The sequence below is a fragment of the Ochlerotatus camptorhynchus genome, unplaced genomic scaffold (assembly GCF_037179485.1).
Source record: "Ochlerotatus camptorhynchus isolate MF236.1 unplaced genomic scaffold, CSIRO-AGI_Acam_v1.1 ptg000077l, whole genome shotgun sequence".
Taxonomy (NCBI): Eukaryota; Metazoa; Arthropoda; class Insecta; order Diptera; family Culicidae; genus Ochlerotatus; species Ochlerotatus camptorhynchus.
Window position 1 is genome coordinate 5,539,038 of NW_027040567.1, and position 17,864 is coordinate 5,556,901.

Genomic DNA, 17,864 nt, shown 5'->3' on the forward strand with positions numbered 1-17,864 from the left:
ATTGCAGATCATTTTGATGATTTATTTTGTTTACATTTTCACAAAATCTTTACTTTAGATTTTCGAATAGAGATTCCTAAATATATTCCATTTCCTACTACCACAAATGTTCTATCTCGTGGTATCTTTGAAGTTAGAATGGGTTTCCTGCACCTTCTTAAGTAGATTAGACTAATTTTCCTTCCTATCCCCTGTAATTGTAAGGATGTGGCAAGGTGCATAATGCGATGCTTGATTTGCAGATTTTGATGTGTAGGAAAAAACCACTAGTCCTAAGTGTTTTTTCACGGCAGCACACGATATTTCGTGCAAAATGTATTGGTTGACCAGCTTCCCACGATTTGTACAAGTTACTGTAGTAGCTGGAGCACCTATGTTAACAAAAAACTACATTGCGCAGCCCTATGGGGTTGTACGCAATGGTGACGTAGGACCACGTGGTTTTATATAATAAGTATTATTTGTTAACTGTAGCAGGAGCTTGTGTTTTGTGCACTAATAGAAATTTAAGCGAGGTTCTCTCTGTGTATACTCTTTAGTATGATACGCTTGACAAAGATGGCCCACAGCGACTCACGTACACTCAAATATATTACTAATCTAAAATAGTATAACATTTAACCTTTTTTGATTTAGCTGTGGATACTCATAGCTATGATTAAAAAATATCTTTATTTATACACGACAACGAATAACGTGTCAAAATTTATATTCGTGCTTATCAAATCAGCAATATGCCACACTGTTAGCTTTCACCTTGATCCAAAAAGTTTCGCTTATTTATCTGCATTTAATTGGTGAAAATAAAACTTTCAGTAAGTATATTGTACATTATTTATAAAAAAAAAGTGCATTGATTTTGGAATTTTTATTTCTAGCTTGGCGATAAGCTCTTGCTATCGATATTGGCCTTGGTAGAATGACCACCAGAATGAAAAAGGTATTTGCATCTGTTTGTATTTTAGTTCAGGTATAAATGGATTGTAATTAAATTATGTTCTCATCCTTTAAGATCATCACTAAATAAACAGCTTCCTAAAATGCAATATATCGAATTGACCAACTTTCCAGTACGCCCAACGATAGGAACAATATTGCACAACCAAATGATCAGTGAAGGAAGGTGCAGCACCTATGTGCACTTTCTCCGGTGTCGACGATCCAAGTAGAGCGGTTCTGCTGAGAAGCATTTCGTTGATCGTATGGTCTAGCACCGTACATGAGCCAAGTCGTCTACAGTTCCTGAAATCGGATCAACTTGATAAGGCACATCAAGCGTATTTTTACTAGTCAAGCTCCAAACCAACGCACCAACTAAACAACAAAACGAATGCAATTTATTTGTAGATGCACTCTGAATAATAAAAATGACAAAATATTTTTCACTGCAAATAAATTCTATACTTAACCGAAATCGTAACAAAAACATCGCTGCTAGCAGTTCATTGAATAAATCTTCTTTATACATGGCATGTATAAAGACCAAATATACACATTCTCGTATAAACCATTTTTATACTAAGTGTGTATTTTCTCTCTTTATACCAAGCTATGCGTTGGTCAGGAGAGGTGCGATTTAGTGTAACTTTTAATCTATTTAAATTTGAAAATCTTGTGAGTTTAGAGCTACTGATTCCGAAAAAATAGCGGTGCGGCATCTTCCTCCTTCTATAGATGCTCATGTGGGCTGCAACTCACTCCTTGTAGGAGGCCTTTCGTTGTATACTGGATAACACCTCGATTCACCACGCGGTGATTGAATAAAGTGTATTGGTGAGACCGGATGGAATTCAACTTTGAAATCTGTCTTAGAGAAATCGCTCTTTGCAGGCAATCGGTGATAATTTTAATTATCAGAGTAATAGTTGCACATTCGTGCAATTTTCAATAGTGACATTTTGAAAATGAATAAGTCTTACAAATGCGTAGAAATATTCCTGATCGATTGGTGATAAAATTATTGAGAATGGTCCAGGAGCAGCTGAGTTATTAACGTTCAAAATCTTTCATAATATTGTTACATGTTCCATTTCCGGTTTTCACAAAGTGTACCCCTATAAAGAAATCATCGTGAATGCAATGAACGGTAAATAATAATGTTGGGTAATTTGCTTTTTGGTTTGGGGACTTTGAGCAATGTATTTTAAAGTAGTGGTGATTTTTTACTGTTATGTCTGTTAGTCTGTGGAAAAATATTGTATCACCTGTAAATCACCATAATACACCTTAAAAAAACGAGCTAATTTTCAGCAGTTTGTTCAATCAATTTCAACCTAAATGATCAATTTACACCCGGTGTACGATACAACTCTTATTTTTTTAAAGAATTATATACGAAATTTGCACGTTTCGATACCCCAATTAACTTATTGTGTTGTTAAATGTGCGTGGATGATTGTCCTCACCTCTCAAAAACGGTTCATGTGGATTATGGGCAGCCCCTAATTGGAAAACCAGCTACAAAACAAGCTCCGAAACAATAAACAACGAACCGAAACATTTAATTATGTTCTGGCTCACCTATTCAATTATGCAAATTTCGATCTGAATTGGCGCAACAGATCTTTTGCCAGCACACAATCCATTGTTGTGTCACTGATTCGATTGTATTCCGGCCAACATTCAATCTTCGTTCCGTTTCATGTTCTCGTTTAATGTCGTTTCTATGAGAACAAACCGAGAATGATGAAATGAAGCATGGCAGACAAAAATTAAAGATGCAAAATAAGATAAAGTCTTGTTTCAACCAGAACTGGCTCACTGCTGCCGTAAACAAATTCGCGTTCGTCCAAAAAAAAAATGAACTCAATATCAAGCACACAGAGTTGTCACATTCAATGTTGGCGATTTTTTTCTTTTCTTCTCTCGTCTCGATGCGGTGGTAGACAAATGAGAACATGAGGAGGGCTACATTCAATGCCGACCAGTGACAGCTACATATTTTTGAGTTTGACTTTGTAGAGTAAAAAGTGAAGCTTAGTAAGAACAAATCAGAGCTTTTCGGTGCGCTCATGAATTGTGATGGAAATGGTCGGATTGTGAAGGTCTTCTGAATGTCAAATTTAAGGGTTTCGAAAGGTCAGTTCTAGAAGGTGGATTTCTTCAAGCATACACACTTAGAAATGACTACCTAACTTTGAACAGTTTAGAACCTTTGGTTAAAGTTTGACCTTAAATTATAACTATAACTAATCATGTTTGTATTACTTCATGCGTGAAATAGCCCCCCCCCCCTGTCTCAGTCAAGTATTAGTACAAGACACTGAAGAAGTCTGCACATTGTAGACGAAATACGCGTTTCTGTCAAGGATAAGCAAATAAGGTAGTGGAATTAAAAGGAAATTACTGATCCTTCTCTCTCTCATTATACTAGGGGCATACAATAACCTTTAACTCCAACGCAGGCAACGGCTGTAATTAAATTAATTCCATTAACTACTGCTTTTATTACATTAATTACACAATGTAGAACATTAACTCCTTTTTAACTTCATTAATTACGGTTGAAATTTCGTAATTAAAGTACATTAATTACATTTTCAATACTTTTAATTACAATTATTACGGATAGATGATTTCAATTACCGTCAGTGCTACTTCAAAACGCATTAATTACTTGAAGTACTTTTGATTACCTTTAAGCTTCAACGCACCGGTTCTTTGTATTGCGTGCCCCTCGTCCAATTTCCTCGAATCGATTTTTTTTCTTTCGATATTTTCGAGGATCGATTTTATATTAAGTTTTAGAATCGTTTCAACAACATCGATTTTTTTTTTCAAAACGCCCATTCCTAAGCGTCATAAATGCTAAAACATTTCATGCTGAACATTGCATTAGGTCCTAAGTAACATTGATCGATTCTCTTCGTCGACTTTCTCTTTCGTTAATAACTTGAGCACAGAACCGTTTCTTGATGTGATTGTCTTATTAGATGCTAGATAAAAGCTTCTTTTGTCGATCTGTGTACTGAAAATACCTGGGAATGTCTTTACATGGCCATGGGGATGCAAAGAAAAAATTCACGAAGAGAATCCCAACAAACATTGAAAGCGAAATTAGAGTGTATTCAAGCAAAAATATGCTTCTTTAGCTGAAAAAAAGTTTGTTCAGCTTTTAATTGGCACAAATTGTTTTTTATGATCTGTCAATGTTACTTAGGCTGTGAACCGTTTGCCGAGTTAAATTTAACTCGTGGTTAAAAGTGACATTTCGAAAGTTATTTTCTGTGTTCGAAAATCCCCGTGCTGTCGATCGACCGGTTTTCGAGCCACGGTTGTCAAAATTTAACTTCTTGTACCTGTCAGTAATAACCATGCTCGGATAGCAGGGTTAATCAATAACTTTCCATCTGTCAAATTTTAACCAAAAGTTAAAAAAAAATCGCCAAATGGTTCAGAGCCTTAGGACCTAATGCAATGTTCAGCTTGAATATCATCACTGAGCGAGATTAATATGTCAAATATTTGTTAATGCAGGCGTAGAGCAACATTAATGGGGTGTTTACACTTATGCCATTTCACTAGCGCTAATGTGCCAGCTGCTCGCAAAAAAGCTCACCAGCATAATGTAAACAGGGCATCATCATCAAATCCCGGGTTCGCGTGTACCCCGGGATTTTTTAATTTGAGACTCTTTTACCACTTTAAATCTTTCTTGGAATATCTGTAGCAGAAATTGAATCCAGAACTTTCACATCTTATGAAATATATCTCTTCCCTTTGTTTGCCATTCATTCTGATTTTTCGAAAGAATTGCACACAGATATCACGTTTTGAATATGATCGTTTTACAAGAAGCACTCGTGAAAAATAGGATCTAGCAGTGAAACAAACCGTGAACATTTTGATTCAATCAGGTTGAGTGTCGTGAGATGTCCATCATTCATAGTTGATCGAAAACCATTGAAATGCATTGTTAAGATGGTTGAAAGTACGTAGTACTAGTCTCAACTGATGAAAAGACTCAGTATTTGCAGTTTTTAGAGTCCTTCCTTAGGTTAGCGAGCGGAAGCTTGTAAAATGCTTACTCCTTCTGGATGAACTTCTATATGTCTCCGACTTCTATCTTGGCTTCCATAGCTCTCCCTGGCTGTCATTCGTTACGGTAAAAGGTATGCATTACTAGACTGGCCCACATTTATATGGGGGAAATTTTTTAACATTTTTTTCAACGGACCAACCCCTAGATTTGTGCCATTAGGTGAGAAAACCACTATCTGAAAATTTCAGCTCATTCGGATGCAAAACGAACTGGCGTTTTTGATTTAAAATTTATATGGGGATATTGGTTGAAATGTATGGAGAAATAACATTTCTTCACTCTTTCGTGCATAGCAGCATTTGGTTCAGCAAATTCGATTAAGCTCAGAATTGCAGCACACGTAGCTTAAACTATAAGAAACAACTTTCCTGAAGACAGTATCATGATTCAAGTCAGTATTATCGATATATTCATTCTTGAATTTATATGTGCATTTTGTTCGTATATTTCGACAAAATACAGGCAGCTTATAAAACGTATCAACTAGATTACAACAAAAAAAATAAAAGTTTATATTTTCCTCAGGCCAACATCCTGACTCGTGTCAGTAGGTGAGATAGCCACACTCTGAATGTTTCAGCTCTTTTTGACGTTACACGGACTGGCGCTTTTGGTTTAGTGTTCATATAGGAGATTTGGTTGAAATTTTCATATACAAAATGCTCATATACATTCAAAAGCGAATATCTCAATAAAACTAACTGGATTAGTGATGCAATCTTCAGCAAGGTTGTTACTCATTGTTTGAACTTTGCAATAAGAAAACTACATTTTTTTGAATAAGCAAACCTTTTTATGATCGATAGAGTGTAGGAGAGTCATTTTTCCATGTATTTTTACCAAATTCCCCATACAAAATTCAAACTAAAAGTGCCAGCTAATCTTAAAACCAAATGTGCTGAAACTTTCCGATAATGGTTTTCTCACCCAAAGGCACAAATCGAGAGGTTGGCCCGTGGAAAATTAGAACTTTTATTTTTGTGGGCTAGTCTAATGCATTACCTTTACCCTTTAGTATGTAATCTTTGTAATCCTAAAGCACGGCAAATTTTTTTTACAAATACATTCATGAGAGAAATTATCCACCATAATCATAACATAACATAACATAACAAACATAATATCACGTCCCATTAGGGAACTTCTTAGATGTCAAGAGACATTTATTTGATTTCAGAGAACTTCATAGAAGTTCGTGGAACTTCGTAAAAGTTCAGGGACCATCATCGATTTTCAGGATACTTCGTAGAATGTTAAACAACTTCGTGGACGTCATGGAAGGTATGGGGCGCCTTCAAAATGCTGCTACATCTACCGTGGACGTTCTGGGTTGCAGGATATTGTATTCAGCGACCACGGTAGATGGTCAAAAGACTTATTCCCCTTCAGGCTCACTGCAGGTGTCTTTCGCTGGATCGGTTCTCCCAAAGTTCTTAGAAATTGAAAATGTTTTTTTCCCGGTGCGACTTTTTGTACCAAGGGTATATAATTGTACCAACTGCAAAAAGTTGGGACACACAGCTGCTTTTTGTGACAACAAGCCTCGTTGTGGCAAATGTAGCCAAGACCACATGGAGGGTGCTTGTCAACAGGAAGCAACTAAATGTGCTTACTGTGGCAAAGAACCTCTTCATGCTTTGCAGGACTGCCCCGCGTACAAGAAGCGTACCAACAATGTGAAGCGTTCAATAAAAGAACGCTCCAAGCTGACGTTTGCAGAAATGGTTAAGTTGCAAAATGGATCCTCTGCTTCGTTGGCATCAGCCGCTCAAAATGAAAACACAAGCAGATGAGAGTGAGTCTCCGGAGGTACACGCCCCCGGTAAAAGGAAGCCGACTAGCTCCCCGGGAGTGCGCCGCTACCTAATAAAGGTAATCGTAAGAGGTTACCAAAAATAAACACCACGTCTACTCGCAATTCAAAGAAAACTCTCCCGTCCAAGCGAGGAAAGATTAAATTTAAGGACATTGTGGATAATATTTTGAATGCCCTCGGCTTTCCCGACGAATCGCCACTTCGAGGGCTTATTGACCTGCTTGTTCCTATAGTCGGATACTACTTCAAGCAATTGACTGCATCATGGCCCCTCATTGGTGAATTCATATCTTTCGATGGATAATTCGTCGAGTGAGGATCAAGATATGATCACTTTATTACAATGGAACTGTCGTAGTTTAATACCTAAATTAGACTCGTTCAAGTATTTGATTCACAATTCTGATTGTGATATATTTGCACTCTGTGAAACTTGGCTTTCTTCTGAAGATGAACTAAACTTCCACGATTTTAACATTATCCGCCTGGACTGAGATGATTCATATGGTGGCGTATGTTGGGCATAGCCAACAGACACGAACGAACACGATTTTTCTTGTTGGCTCACTGCCAACGAGATCGACGGACAGACTGATTGTTGGCCACTGCCAACGATGAACACGAACTATGCTTCGTTGACCCACTGTCAACGACAAGCGATGGAACGGATTGCTGCTCCCGGAACGGAGTGGGCACTAGTTCTGCTGGTGAAGCCACTTACCACACGATATCGGAAGTTCTGAAAAGAACTCCGATGAAATAAACTCTTTTGGAAAAGTGATAATGTGGAAACACGCAGCAGACAACTAGTAGGACCATGTCAGAGCAGGACGCTGACGAACGGATCTTCAAACAGCAAGCAGACGAAACCAATCAACAGCAGGAGCAAGCAAACTGGAAGACGTTTCTTCTTGAATTAATACTGCGAGAAACCTTTTTACTTGTTGTGGTTGCTTTATTCTTCAGGATGCAAGAAAGACTGACAAAGTTTTTGGTGCGTACTCTACTTTTAAACATTTTAATATTTCATCAGCCACTGCTGATTGGCTGTTACTTCGCAACGCAAAAAGGATAGAAAAGTGTACTATAAAATACAATCTTGATTGTGATTGGTTGTTGTCATGTTAGTAGGGAGGCCGTTTTCCCGCGGCTATCTCGGGGTTAGTAAAAAAAGGATGAGGAGGAAGGAAGGGAGATTTTTTCTGCTGCTGATGCGTTGACGGTCGGTAAACTCAGGACGTTTACAGTGCCAGCGGCGGTGCAGGGTCGTCTCGAAACTTATTCGCTGTTGCGAACATCCTCCCTCACGCGATTCGATGATTCACCTGGAGATTCCTGATTGTTGACCTTAGGCTTATTGTCATCTATGGGTAGAATGGAAATTTTCGTTATTGGGCGTCGGTAAACTGTATCTCCCACTTTTACATCAACAACTCTCACTAAGTTGTCTTCGCCAGGGTGCGAGTGGACAATTCTTCCCAATTTCCACTGCTGTGGTGGCAAATTTTTATCTTCGAGTAAAACGACTGAACCGGGGTTAACATTGGGCTGACGAATCTGATTTTTACCCCTTGGTTGCAAACTAACAAGATAATCATGGACCCAAGACCTCCAAAAATGCTCTCTCATTAGCTGTAAATGCTGCCACCTGGACAACCGGTTTTTACTCAGGCCTTCATAGGAAGGCTCAGGAATAGCGGTAAGTGGTCTTCCGATGAGGAAGTGTGCAGGGGTAATTACTTCGCCTTCAGTTGGATCATCGGAATGGGAAAACAAAGGTCGTGAATTTAGAATTGCTTCCACTTGAGTAAGCAGCGTGTAGAATTCTTCGAAAGTCAACGGAGTTTCCTTGAGTATTCGCTTCAGGTGGTACTTTGTACTTTTGACGCCAGCTTCCCACAAGCCTCCAAACTCGGGAGCATCTGGTGGAATGAAATGCCAAACAATTTCCTTGGTTTGGCAGAAGGATTCAATTTCATGAACAGCGGAGTGATCACGAAATAAGACAAAAACCTCATGTAGTTCTGTCCGGGCACCTCGGAAATTGCTACCGTTATCCGAGTGCAACTCTCTAACTAAACCTCTCCGACTGATAAACCTCTGTAGAGCGGCGATGAAGGCAGCCGTAGTCATGTCCGACACTAATTCCAGATGAATGGATTTTGTTACCAGACATACAAAAACCGCAATGTATGCCTTCACGAGAATTGGTTTCCTTACTCCATGCTTAATAATGAACGGTCCTGCATAATCGTCTCCAGATACTTCAAAAGGAGCTGCAGGAGTAACGCGACTAACTGGCAAGCTACCCATATATTGAGTAACTCCCTTAGGTTTTATACGGAAGCATCGGACACATCCTCGTGTAATCTTCCGTACAGCCGATCGAGATCCCAGCAACCAAAAGCGTTGACGAAGAGCGGACAACAAACCAGACGGTCCGACATGGAGGTGTTCCTCGTGGTATGCTCGAATGAGAAGATCGGTCAAAGGGTGATTTGGCAAGATGTACTGGTGTTTCGTACTCAGGGGAACCCGGGAATTCTGAATCCGTCCTCCAACACGTAGAACGCCATCTTCCAGAAAAGGTCCTAGCATTCCGATTTTTCGACAAGGTTCTCCATTCTCAACCCTTTTTATATCGTCAATCAGTACATTTTGTTGGATAACCTTCACAATCGTATGGAGAGATGATCTTAGTTCGCCAATGGTAGCGAGACATTTCTTAACACGGTTCTCAGAAATTTTCGTTCGACAGTTATTTATGAAACGCTGTACGTACGCTAGTACACGTTGTAATTTACGGAAAGAACTAAATTTCTTGAATAAAGGAAGATCGTCAGAATTTAGAACAGGCATCACAACTACCGGAGCGGATTTAAATTCTGGGAGTTGTTCATCGGGAATATTTTCAACCTCAGGTTGATTGAAAGAAGTGGATCTCAAAAAATCAGGACCGTCCCACCATAACGAATTTGATTTCAAAACTCCTGGTAATTGTCCCCGGGAAACCACATCAGCTGGATTGTCTTTAGAACGTACATAATTCCACTCATTGTGACCATTCTCGACCGTGATTTCCAAAACACGATTGCGTACAAATGGTTGCAACATCGATGGGGGTTTTCGGAGCCATGCAAGAACAATTTGACTATCTGACCACAAGAACAGAGACGAGAAGTTTAATTGCATGGCAGGAATGGTTTTTTGGACAAGCTTCGATAGCAGTAAAGCAGCACAAAGCTCTTTACGAGGAATCGTCAGTTCATGGATAGGGGCAATTTTCGACTTGCTACGAAGAAGTCTCACCATGATCACATCATTTGGTTGGACACAACGAACATAAAGACAAGCTCCATAGGCGATCCCTGAAGCATCAGCGAACCCATGTAATTCAACATACTCAAAATGAGGAACCAATACATGTCTTGGAACTCGAATGTTTTTAACCTGAGCCAAGGAGGAACGGAATTGCAAACAAGAATGAAGAATTTCACCTTCAAGGGGCGTGTCCCAACCAATCTTCAGAGTCCATGTTCTTTGCATTAGGTGCTTAGCAAGCACGATAACTGGGGACACGAGGCCGAGTGGATCAAACAGTTTCGCGATTTCTGAAAACATACTTCGTTTTGTAACGGGTGACATCTCGGAAAGATCAGGATTGATCGCAAATAGAAATTCATCGCTATTTGGACACCAAAGAAGACCGAGGGTTTTTATGACTTCATTGGCGGATATTTCGTTCAATTGGACAAGAGTTTCACGCTCAGATTCGGGAACACCTTCGAGAATCCTTTGATCATTGGCACACCATTTGTGCACTGGGAAACCTCCTTTCTGCAACAAATTCCGAATTTGTTGACGACATTCGATGGCCTTCTCGATACTGTCAGTACCTGACAGAACATCGTCAACGTAGCAATCCTCTCGAATAATATGCGCTGCCAGCGGAAACTCGTCACCTTCATCAATACACAACTGAAGCAACGTTCTGGTTGCAAGAAACGGAGCAGCGGAGGTACCGTAAGTCACGGTTAGTAGCTCGAGAACTCTGAGAGCTTCCGATGGCTTTGAACGCCAGAAAATTCGAAGGAAAGCGACCTGTGAAGGATCAAGAAAAACCTGTCTGAACATTTTAGCAATGTCAGCAGTGAACACGTATGTGTGTTTTCGAAATCGCAAGATAATTTTCTCAAGGTCAGATTGGACGACTGCACCAACCTGCAAAACGTCGTTTAGTGAGGTTCCGGAGGAGAGCTTTGCCGATGCATCGAAAACAACTCGTAGCTTGGTACTTGAACTCGACGGCCTTAGGATAGCATGATGTGGCAAGTAATACTTCAACATGCTGGGAGGATCATCTGACTCACGAACTTCTCTGCAATGCCCTAGGCTTTCATATTCCTCGATAAATTTCGAGTATTGCGCGTGAAGCTCAGGCTCACGAAGGAGACGCCTTTCAAGAAAGTAAAAGCGACGAAGAGCCAACGAACGATTATCATCGAGCTGAGAAACATTTTCACGGAGTGGTAACTTCACAACATATCTACCGGTAGGATCACGACGATGAGTGCTGCGGAAAGTCTCTTCACACTCCTCTTCTTCAACAGTACGCTGGGAAACATTGCTGATTTCTTCAATTTCCCAGAAACTTTTAATCATTTCGTTGAGCGATTCGATAGTAACGGTGTTGATTTGCTGGGGGCTTAGGCACGCTACAGACTCATCACGAATTTCACCGGAAACAACCCAACCCAGTTCGGTTTCACGCAACTCTGGAAGACCATCACCAAGAACGAGATGTCCAGTCCTCAATAGTCTGAAAAAATGGCCAAGTCCAATCAACAGATCCACATCAGAAGGTACATAGAAATTAGGGTCAGCCAACTGAAATCCAGAAGGAATGTTCCACTGACTGATATTAACAGGTTTGGATGGGAGAGCATTCGTGATCTTTGGAGTTACCAAACATTTGAGATCTACTTGAAAGTCCCTGTAGAGGGATTGAAGGCTCACGGTTACTAGACGTTTGGATTTGGTGCGCACATTGCTGACTCCAACAATGTCAATGGAAACAGGAACTCCCTCGAGACCAAGCTTTTCGTACATGGGAAGAGAAATCAGATTCGTTTGAGCACCACAATCTAGGAAGGCACGGCATGGAATATGCTTATCATTTTTATCAACCAAGCTCACCACAGCAGTTAGAAGCAAGACATTAGGGACGGCAACACTAAGAGAACAGACGGACGGCTGGGTAGACACAGTAGAGGAATTTGCGGAATCATCACACGGGGTTTGGGGGGTTACCACAAGTGAAACCCGTTCATTCTCACCTTTGCTCTGGACGGGATGGTTGTTGGAATTCACATTACTTTCACGTTTGAATCCATCCTCATGCAAAAGAGAATGGTGTCGCTTGTTGCACTTGCTGCAGTTTCTCTTAGACGAACAAGCAATGGATCTATGTCCACGCCGCAAACAGTTAAAACACAAATGGGACTCTCTCACCTTTGTTACTCGATCCGACACAGGCAGTTTATGGAAATCGGGACATTGGTAATTAAAGTGACTCTTAGCACAGAACTGACAAGACTCACTACTACTGTCGGATGTAGTAGCGTGAACCTTCACGCTATTGGGCTTAGCGGTTGGTTGAGATGGTTTAACAGGATGGGATTTTACGATTGTAGGATGATCCGCTTCACAACGTTCAAGGACACGACACTGATCCTTCAGGAATGTCAGTGTCTTTTCAAGATTCGGTAGTTCCCCATGGGCAAGAGAGCGTTCCCATTGCTTACGTGTGGATGCGTCGAGACAAGAAGTCAAAATCTTATTGATAATTAACCCAGTTGTACCCTCAACTGATTGTTTCATAACCCTTAGACCCTCAACGTGCCTCGTACACGTATCCACCAAATCACGTAGTTCTTTGTGAGACTCTTTGCACATCTTTCTCATAGCTAGAAGCTCGTCAATATGGGTATCGATAATAATCCTCGGATTTTCATATCTATCGGTTAGTATTTCCCACGCGTGGTTGTAGTTGTTATCAGACAGGGTTTTGGCATCAAGAATACCGGAGGCAGCACCAACTAGTGCCTTTTCTAGATAATGCAGTTTGATCGCATCCGAATCAGAACATCGGCTGACGATGTCTTGGAACATGGATTTAAAACGAGGCCAATTTTCGTAGCGCCCGTCAAAAGTGGGGATTGGGGCCTTGAGCGGCTGTTGCTGTACTATCACTTGGGTGGCACTAGCTGGCGTAGCGGCGTTGGTAAAGGAGACACTGGTAGGAGTACTTAAACTTTCCATGAGAAACTCCAACCGAATCAAACAATCGGTATGAAGTTTGTCGAATTCGTTCAATTTTTCATCTTGATCATCCGTTTTACCAGGAGGAATGGAACAAATAATCTCCTTGTGTAAAACGGAATATTCAGCATAATGAGCTTCTAGCTTTTTGGCGTAAACTTTAAGAAAGGGAAGACTCACCTGGCTAGGATCATTTTCGCATTTTTCCAAGGCATTGGCGATCGCAGTCACCTTGCCCTTTACCTGACCGCGTTGGTGGATGAGCGGCTTGATTTCCTCCATGGTTGGCTTAAGCGGTTTCAATGGGGTACGATCCACTGGCATCGGAAAGGAATGGTAATTGCTACGGAGAGAGCAATTCTCGAACGTCACACGATGATACCAGATGAAAAGCAGGAGCACTAACACTTGAGCTCTTGGAGTTCTTTTTGCGTTCTAGCAAATAACTTTACTGTTCTGTTACTGTCACATAAGCATCGACGGTAGCGTTCAATGTTCACTAAAAGTTCTTGTTCTTCTTCACTTGCTACCGTGACGCGAGAAAAAATTCACTTCAATAGCGGACTGTATACGCTTCACAAATCTGGTTCCGAACGGACCACTATGTTGGGCATAGCCAACAGACACGAACGAACACGATTTTTCTTGTTGGCTCACTGCCAACGAGATCGACGGACAGACTGATTGTTGGCCACTGCCAACGATGAACACGAACTATGCTTCGTTGACCCACTGTCAACGACAAGCGATGGAACGGATTGCTGCTCCCGGAACGGAGTGGGCACTAGTTCTGCTGGTGAAGCCACTTACCACACGATATCGGAAGTTCTGAAAAGAACTCCGATGAAATAAACTCTTTTGGAAAAGTGATAATGTGGAAACACGCAGCAGACAACTAGTAGGACCATGTCAGAGTAGGACGCTGACGAACGGATCTTCAAACAGCAAGCAGACGAAACCAATCAACAGCAGGAGCAAGCAAACTGGAAGACGTTTCTTCTTGAATTAATACTGCGAGAAACCTTTTTACTTGTTGTGGTTGCTTTATTCTTCAGGATGCAAGAAAGACTGACAAAGTTTTTGGTGCGTACTCTACTTTTAAACATTTTAATATTTCATCAGCCACTGCTGATTGGCTGTTACTTCGCAACGCAAAAAGGATAGAAAAGTGTACTATAAAATACAATCTTGATTGTGATTGGTTGTTGTCATGTTAGTAGGGAGGCCGTTTTCCCGCGGCTATCTCGGGGTTAGTAAAAAAAAGGATGAGGAGGAAGGAAGGGAGATTTTTTCTGCTGCTGATGCGTTGACGGTCGGTAAACTCAGGACGTTTACAGTGCCAGCGGCGGTGCAGGGTCGTCTCGAAACTTATTCGCTGTTGCGAACAGCGTACTTTTGGGGATCAAAAAGTGCTACTCCTTCTATAAAATCTCAATACCAATAATTTCAGGCATTGAAATTGTCGCTTGCCAAATAAATGTGAAGAACAAAGATCTTTGCATAGCTTCTGTATATGTCCCTCCAAGGACTTCCATAAACCGCCGTCAGCTTTGGAGTTCAGTTAATATCCTTCCATCTCCAGTTCTAATACTGGGCGATATGAACTCACACGGTACTGGTTGGGGCGAATCATACGATGACAATAGAGCGGGTATTTTCTATGATTTGTGCGATGATTTCAACTTGACTATCTTGAACACTGGTGAAGCAACACGTATAGCAAACCCTCCTGCTCGAGAGAGCCGTCTTGACATTTCTTTGTGCTCTAACTCACTATCATTAGATTGTCTGTGGAAGGTTATCAATGATCCCCATGGTAGTGATCACTTGCCAATTATTATTTCAATCAAAAGTGGTCTTCTAAAAACAGATCAGTCAATTCAAGTTCCTTTTGACCTCACGAGGAACATTGATTGGCAAAAATTTGTATCGGCGGTAACTCTTGGTATTGATTCTACCGATCCTCTACCACCACTGGAAGAGTATCGTTTCTTTACCGAGCTAATCTACAAAAGCGCATTAGAAGCTCAGAAACGACGTGTTCCAAGTGCATCCCTCAAAAGAAGACCCGCCACCCCTGGCTGGGATGACGAATGCACAAAGTTGTATCTTGAGAAATCCAATGCCTTTAAAGATTATCGTAGACATGAAAGATCTGAGCTTTTTGAAAAGTATCTAAAGCTTGAAAAAAAAGCTTAAAAACTTACTAAAAGCAAAGAAACGAAACTACTGGCGTACTTTTATCGAGGGACTTTCTAGAGAAACCTCGATGACAACGCTTTGGAAAAAGGCTCGCTATATGCGAAACCGCTCATCTTCCAATGAGAGTGAAGAATACTCCTCCCAATGGATATTCGACTTTGCTAAAACGGTTTGTCCAGATTCTGTTCCAGCACAACCAACTTTACGGGATACAGTCCGAAGTAACGGTTCTCTGGATGAACCATTCACAATACTGGAATTTTCAATGGCACTTCTTTCATCGAATAACTCTGCTCCGGGAAGCGATATGATCAAATTCGACCTTCTAAAAAACCTCCCCGATATCGCTAAAAGACGATAATTCATTTATGGAATTCAATATAGTTCCACCAGCATGGAGACAGGTTAAAGTAATAGCTATTCCAAAGCCTGGGAAACCAGCGTCTGATCACAATTCTTACCGTCCGATCTCTATGTTATCATGCCTGAGGAAATTATTAGAAAAAATGATCCTATTAAGACTTGACCATTGGGTTGAATCAAACAATCTACTTTCAAATACGCAATTTGGTTTCCGGAAGAATAAAGGAACAAACGATTGTCTAGCGATGCTTTCATCTGATATTCAACTGGCCTTTGCGCACAGGGAGCAATTGGCTTCAGTCTTTTTGGATGTTAATGGCACATTTGATTTGGTTTCCATAGACATACTGTCAGACAATTTGCACAGTAGTGGATTACCCGGTATTTTGAATAATTTTTTGTATAATTTGCTGTCAGAAAAACAAATGACCTTCAATCTAGGTCAACTGACAACTTCTAGAATTAGCTACATGGGCTTACCCCAAGGTTCATGTTTAAGTCCCTTACTTGATAATTTCTATGTCAAAGATATTGATAACTGCTTAGATAATCAATGCACGCTTAGACAGCTTGCAGATGATGCAGTGGTTTCCATGAGAGGTCCACGTGTAGAAATCTTGCAAAGACCATTGCAAAATTCCCTAAATAATCTGTCTCTCTGGGCAAGAAATTTAGGGATCGAGTTTTCACCGCAAAAAACTGAATTGGTAGTGTTTACAAGGAAGCGGTTTCCAGCCCAACTGCGTCTAAATCTTTTGGGCAGAGACATTACCCAATCTTTAACCTTCAAATACCTTGGAGTCTGGTTTGATTCAAAATGCACTTGGGGTACCCATATTACGTATTTGAAACAAAAGTGTCAACAAAGGATCAACTTTCTACGATCAATTTCCGGGACATGGTGGGGTGCTCACCCCGAAGACCTCATTAAACTATATAAAACGACTATTCTTTCAGTTCTTGAGTATGGCTCTTTTTGCTTCCTCTCGGCAAGAAAAACCCACCTAATTAAAATGGAACGCATTCAATATCGTTGTTTACGTATTGCCCTTGGCTGTATGCATTCAACACACAATATGAGCCTAGAGGTCCTAGCGGGCGTAAAACCCCTGCAGAACCGTTTCTGGGAGCTCTCATTAAGAATATTGATTAAATGTAGTGTCAGTAACAACCTTGTGATTGAAAACTTCGAAGAAATGCTCGAATTGAGCATCCAGTCTAGATTCGTGCGAATCTATCTTAATTATATGTCATCGGATATTAGCCTTCCTTGCTATAACCCCTCTCGTGTATGCTTTACTAACTACAGTTCCCCCATTGACTACGATCTCTCCATGAAACAGGCTATTCAAGGAGTTCCAGATCAACTTCGACCTATCTCAATTCCCCACATTTTTGCTGAAAAGTACCAACAAGTCAATTGCAATAGAAGATTTTTCACTGATGGATCACGCATTGATGGATCCACTGGCTTCGGCGTCTTCAATGAATACTCAACCGCCTTTCGGAAACTTCAGGAACCTTGTTCCGTTTATGTTGCTGAGCTAGCAGCAATTAACTTCGCATTGGGGATGATTTCCGATATGCCCATAGACCATTACTTCATCTTCTCGGATAGTCTCAGTTCGATTGAGGCTATTTGGTCGATGAAACAAGGTAGGCACTCATCTTATTTCCTTTCAAAGGTAAGGGAGCAGATGAGTTTGCTGGTCGAAAGATCATATATGATTACCTTTGTATGGGTCCCCTCACATTGCTCAATCCCAGGCAATGAGAAGGCAGACTCTCCCGCAAAGGTGGGCGCACATCAAGGCGAGATTTATGATAGAAGAATTTCACATGATGAATTTTTCCCATTAGTACGTCAGAGTTCTCTTTTAAGTTGGCAAAACGATTGGACAAGTAATTCACTTGGGCGGTGGTTACATTCCATTATTCCAAATGTTTCTTCGAGAGCGTGGTTCAAAGGTCTGGATGTAAGTCGGGGATTCATTCGAGTGATGTCAAGACTTATGTCCAACCACTACTCGCTAGACGCACATCTCTATAGAATAAACCTCGTTGACAGCAATATATGTAGGTGCAGAACCGGTTATGATGACATCGATCACGCAGCTTGGT

At 40.8% G+C, this 17,864-nt stretch overlaps 1 protein-coding gene across 1 annotated transcript; it reads right to left on the bottom strand.

Moving 5' to 3' along the window:
- Window positions 1–8,135: 8,135 nt before the first annotated feature.
- Window positions 8,136–13,460, bottom strand: LOC135697665 (uncharacterized). Its single transcript, XM_065217438.1, has 3 exons — window positions 13,359–13,460; window positions 12,767–13,283; window positions 8,136–8,221 (listed from the first exon to the last, which is right to left on the bottom strand). The coding sequence occupies exons 1-3, from the start codon at window positions 13,458–13,460 to the stop codon at window positions 8,136–8,138; spliced, it is 705 nt and encodes a 234-aa protein (XP_065073510.1).
- Window positions 13,461–17,864: the final 4,404 nt, after the last annotated feature.